Below are 6,065 nucleotides of genomic sequence, written 5' to 3'. Positions count from 1 at the left end.
TAACATTTTGTGATTCTGGGTGATTCTGTGAGATGCAGCATGCCACAGATGAAAGATTCAAGCTGACCTATCCATTTAATCATTCTATATGCATTACCTTTGCAAAAGGTAAAAATGTTGAACACAAAACCTCACCTCTAGCTCCTTTTCATCAAAATAGTGTAACCACTGTAGAGGAACAACTTCATTAAAACCATCAAGAAAAGCTTTGGTTTGTTCTCTGACTCCCCGAGAGAATCGCCACTCAGCCATTAGCCTGGGATGGAAAAAAAACAAACAAAAAATAAACATCAATTAGCACTCAGTATGAAGTTCAAACGTGTGACTGCGTGTGCGTTCCCATGACATAACGCTCCCTCCAATTTTACTTTCTTACACTGTATGATTCCACAGTCTATAAGGGACCTACCATACTAATATCACAAATCTCCAAACTCAGATAACAGTAAAAGCAGCAAGATTCTAGATCTTGCTAGATCTAGATCTAGTTGAAGTGGGGTTGGACTAGATAACCTTCAAAGGTCTCTTCCAACGCAAACCATTCTATAATTCTAAAAGATGTACTCAGTTACCATTAAAGGATAATAATAATAAATTTTTAACTGTAACTCATCAAAATTCATCAGCCTTTTCATGAAAATAATGCTACTTGGGCATTATGATTTTGTTATGGTAAAATTTGCTTTAGCTTAAAAAGCATATCATCCCAGTGTTTCAATGGCAGAGAAAAAAAATAACTTCCACTGATTTTAAAATAATTCTGTTCTTGAGCAAAAAACACCACATAGGCAGAGAATAATAAGAAATACTGTTGCTTTTAATACCTATAACTATGGTTGCCCAATATTTCCAGCATAAGACTATTTCCAGCTTCAACAAAGAGCAGTCATTTTCTGTTTTGAGCTTCTGATGTATGCTAAGATTTGGAGGAAGAGTTAACATTTTTTATATTTCAACTAAAATAATCAAGCCACTTCTGAATAAAAAAAAGACAATAAATATATGTATACATACTATAGAAACTATTTCACTGAGAAACTAAAGACTGCTAATTTAACTGGGAACTTTATGTGCAGCACTGGACACACACTGTATCATGGAAAAGGATCTGTGTACACCTGCTTTTGAGATCACTTTGAATAGATGGATCAGAAATACAGGTTCAGAAACAGAAAGGCAGACACAAGATTAGGAGAGAAGCAGGAAAGAACAGCATAACAGAACAAAGACAAAAAAGAGTTTAAGTCACACCACATTATACACTATCCTGAATTTCAGTTTCCACAGTGACAGGAAAGTTCTGAACAATTTTGAAATCCACTGTCAAACACATGTCTTCCCTCCACCTGGATTTGTTAACTGAAGTTACTGAAAGTAGGTTTTCTCATTTCCAGTTTCACCTGTTCTCTCATTGTACATGTAATAACAAGAGTTTCTTCTCTCTATCAGATCTTTTTTTTTTTTTCTTCCCTTTTTTTTTTTTTTGGAAGGGGAGTGGTTGGGGGAGAGGGAAGAGGGGAATAGGAGAGAACAATATGTACCACGAGATCATGTGTATACCCAGATACCAGAATACTGAGTATCATTTCAATGATAGTCCCAAGAATTGCACAGTAACAGGAAAAAAGAGAAAACAAATCATATACTGTGTCAAAAAAGACTGGAGCAACAGAAGAAATACGGAACACTTTTTCCAACATCTACACCTTCCTACCCAATATATTCTTCTTTGTTCTCCTCAGTTACCAAGATATTTGAACCTCCTGATTTCAGCTCATGTGAGGTTACTTTTCCTAAGAGCTCCATATCCACACAAAAGTACATTTCCAAGTTACACTCTTCAATGTTATTATCCCTGAATGAAAAGAAAACAAAAGATCAATGAATTCTATATAAACAAACAAACAAAAAAATCGATACAACATCACACACACTCTAAAATAATCTACAAACCTTATCCAAATTAGGGAGTTGTAAAATTCAGTATCAATAGATTCTAGGTCCTTAATAGTAAGTTTCTTGCTCAGCATTCGTTTGTAGAAAGGCAGAGAAAAACCAGTGTCAATAAATTTCCCATGAAACAATGCCTGTTGAACAGAAAAAGGTCTGTTTATCTTTTATTGAACTACTGTATTATTGAAGTATTTATGGACTTGAATTCTTTTTTTCATTTCTCCTCCAAATAATGAAAAGCACCAAGTAGCAGTAGCAGCTTGGTATTTAAAAGAACAAAACATTCCATTAAATGGGAAGAAAAAAATGATTAATTGACAAAATTTATCCAAGCATATGTTATCATTACAATTTAGAAGTTCTTTGATTAAAAAAAAAAATTAAAACTCTTATAAAAGGAAGAAGTCTGTGAAAAGAGGAAATTACTGAGTTTCTTTTTATTATGTAGATAGGTAATAAATGCCAAGTGTTATTTGATTCTACTTGATCATAGTAATTGATCCTACTTGAGTACTACTGACATTTTTTACTACATATATACATTCTGCAAAATCATCCTTTACATAATGCTACTGCAGCTTGTAAAAAACTGTTTAAAAATGCAATCACAGACTGCTTCAGAAAGGGCTTTGGGAATCACATTTTTTGTAGGTGAGTAACAGAACTGAGAAATGAGATTCTCCCTTCTACTACAAAAATGAAATTGGAAAAAGAACAAATCATGGTCACACCTGTCTCACCATGCATGCACAAAGGGTGCCAGCTAATTTCTAGTACTGAAGCACAGCACTACACACACACATGCACGCACTCTTAACCTCTATACTGACTCTGTGAGCCTGAGAGCTAACAGAGCACAGCTATAACTAGGAAAGTATTTTTTTTTGTCATCAAGTGCACTTTCTTCACTAAAATACCTCTTTAAAAAATCAACCTAAACCGAGGCCACATATGACACTCATTGCTTGTCTTTCCTTATAGCTGAAATTCTGTGAGCACAAGAGAATGTAACAGCCCATTTCCTCCAGAAAAAGGCAAGGCTCCATCTTTTCCCCACCTTCTAACTTCCCCCCTAAGGCTTACTCTAGGATGCATTTTCTTCTGCTTTAGCAGAGACTAAAAAGGGTCTATCTTTATTTATTTATTTATGTGTATATTTATTTTTAACTATTTTATACTTCTCATGGGAGAGTGAGTGGATAGAAACAGAAAAATTGAAAGTGCAGCATCAAGCCATATGATTTCCTTCTTTTTGCAAAACTAAGCTCTTAAATCATCTCATTTAATGTCTGTGATAATCTTATAGCAGAATATAAAAGCTGTCTCAGCCAACTTTATTTAAAAGCTTTTTGCTACTGAGTAGGATGTGTATTCTTTATGTTTAACCCTGTTTCAGTAGAAAACATCCGTGGTTATTTCAGTACTTAAAACCAAAAGTAGTCTTTATGATCTGAAATCACAACTGTTTTAGAACTGTGAGGAGAAAAATTACAACTGCACTTAAAAAGCCTATCTAGACTCCTTAAAATGATTCCCACTTACATTATTACCTGAGCTATTTTAAGCTACTAGATGGTATACCAGGAAGTACTGCAGGAATTGTTATCCATTATAAACCATGAATATACTCAAACCCAGCAACTCACCACATTAGGCACCATTACACAGGTGTCTCTCTCTCCCCCTGTCACTTAGAGAATTTAAAATAAAAATACAAAAATACTTCAGGAAATAAAAGGCTGACTTTTAATTACATTAAATACTTTAATTAAGTTCTCTTAAAACTGAACTAATTTGTTTCTCAAGAAAAGCTAAATCAAGAACACCCTCAACTTATTTTAAGTCTGAAAGTATTTTTCCATTTATGTTACACTTTGCTTGTATTTATTCTAATTTCATACAAAAAGCCTGAACAACAGAAGATGACAGTCTCTTAAATCTGAAAATGCACTTTTATCTACTCTATTTGGTTTCACCATTCACCATGTTCAGGGATGTTGCTGAGGGCTACCTGTAGACATCATGATGATTATGTAGAAAGATGACTGTATCGCTACATGGAAGGAAAGAAATGTGACAGAACAGGAGTCCACTATAGAAAACTGACTCAGTGATACTAGAAGAAATGATACAACATGCCTCATCAGCTTTTAGTTTAAGAGAAACCCGATGGCAGAGAATCACCTCCCTGCCAGCTTCTGCTCTCCTCAGTAACTGACCTTTGTATCCAAGTAAGTAGCTACGTTTAAATTAAGGCTCAGTGTACTCCACAAAACAATTCTAACTCATTTTTTCAAATACAGTAAAATATACCAAGTCAAACTGAGGAGCCTTCTTCAGACAATACTATTCACGTTTTTCAGAGCATCAGTATTCAGACACTCAATCAAACAATGGTTTGCATGAAGTACACACATCCAATTGATAAAAATAAAATATTATATTGAATGTCATATTAACTTTCATCACTATCACAGGAAATTTGAGTGTGTACGAGACACAACTCTTAGGGTATATTTTGGCTCAATCATCTTATATGCCTTAATCTTCCATTTCTAAGAGATTAATATAACCTTTAATAATTGTAAAAACAAATACTGTTCAGGAATAAATTTATAGCTACAGCAAATAATAAAACCTTAAAAATCTAACCTACCATGGCAATAAAGCGCCCAATGAAACAGAAATATGAAAGATGGTCAGGATTGATTGTTGATGCTGGATTTATCTGCAGGCAATAGTTGCTCTTGCCAGCATATTCAAATAGGCAGTACATAGGGTTCAGTACTTCATGGGAAAGCAAGAAAAACCATTCTCTAAGGAAAAAAAAACATGTATACACATAAAAACCATCAAATACAGATGTTTATTACCATTCCCCTCAGGTAACTAGTAAAATGGTCAAAATACACACAAACTTAGAAAAATAATATAAACAGTGTTGTATTAGAATCACAGAATAATATGCAGCATTATATACTCCTTAAATACAAAAAAAAAATTCATTATTAAAAAGCATAATGTTAGAAAGTCATGGTTTCCAAAGTCCAGAAATGATTGTTAAGATTGTCATCTTGAATCCAGACAGGTTTTAGCTGCATATTAGTAACATCTTTACCTACAGAGTCTTTGCCTCAACCAGTACACATTATTTACCCTCCTCACGCCTGCTTTACTGCACAACTCAAATCTTTATTAAAAAATAACAGATTATTCCATGGGCAGCGTTTATTATGAACAACCTAGGTAAAACAAAACAAAACAAAAAACCCCAAACCACAGCACACTTTATTTGCTTTCCCAGTCTGACAGCAGAACACGTGTGTGTTACTGTGGTTTAACAAATTACCATGCAGCAGTTAAGCCCACAGGACATGACAATGTGAAAATATGTTTTTGCTGAGGTTTAACTAATACATGTTATTCACCACTTTCATAGTTTCCAACTCATCTGATCTGAAATAATAACAGAATCTGGTATTCAACATTAGGAAAGATGATTTTTAGAATATTTGTTGCTTTATAGTATTTGCATATAATCAGAGACCTCAGAAGCAGTCATATATACTCAGCAGTTTTGTATCAGGCCCTAAATGCTTGGAAACAACCGACCAGGCTTAGGGAAAAGCCACAAAAAAGTCTGTCCTATAACAGGATGTGTCCCTGCCTGCAGGGACTGAACTCCATCCTGACTGCCTTTCAGCTGTCACATTTAAGAACCATCATTTCTATCCCAGTATTTACCTGAGATCAGGGAATAGAAACGAGAGGCTTGTTGGCACATTTCTCCTGACAGTTCCATGAAATTCAAGTCATGGATGATAATTCATTACAATACACTTGCAACTCAGAGGCCAAGTAGAAAGAGAAGCTAGAATATGGTAACTCTAATGGGCTTCTGTGTAACCTTTAATAAGCACGAGAATGTTGTACAGCATTCTTTGCTAGTTTTATACTGAGACAATTATATTAACTCTGCATAGAAGCATAAAATTTAATAGGCATTTAAATTAAGAGAAAAGCCAGGTAACAAGGGAGGAATCAAAGAAATCAGTCATCAACAAGAAGTTTGCAGAAGCAATGATTTCTTCATGACAACAGCTAGAAATAGC

At 34.5% G+C, this 6,065-nt stretch overlaps 1 protein-coding gene across 1 annotated transcript in view; it reads right to left on the bottom strand.

Moving 5' to 3' along the window:
• Positions 1–97: 97 nt before the first annotated feature.
• Positions 98–6,065, bottom strand: part of WWP1 (WW domain containing E3 ubiquitin protein ligase 1) — a gene marked incomplete at its 3' end in the record, with an annotated part of 32,325 nt that continues 26,357 nt past the window's right edge. The window contains exons 16-19 of the mRNA XM_010163347.1: positions 4,610–4,769; positions 1,954–2,087; positions 1,715–1,855; positions 98–256 (exon numbers count right to left, since the gene is read on the bottom strand). Of these exons, the coding sequence (XP_010161649.1) occupies positions 98–256; positions 1,715–1,855; positions 1,954–2,087; positions 4,610–4,769 (594 nt within the window). The remainder of the gene's footprint in view (positions 257–1,714; positions 1,856–1,953; positions 2,088–4,609; positions 4,770–6,065) is intronic.

The sequence above is a fragment of the Antrostomus carolinensis genome, unplaced genomic scaffold (genome assembly GCF_000700745.2).
Source record: "Antrostomus carolinensis isolate BGI_N321 unplaced genomic scaffold, ASM70074v2 scaffold49552, whole genome shotgun sequence".
Classification (NCBI taxonomy): domain Eukaryota; kingdom Metazoa; phylum Chordata; class Aves; order Caprimulgiformes; family Caprimulgidae; genus Antrostomus; species Antrostomus carolinensis.
The sequence above is the reverse complement of the archived record's forward strand: the minus strand, read 5'-3'. Positions and strand labels throughout refer to the sequence as shown.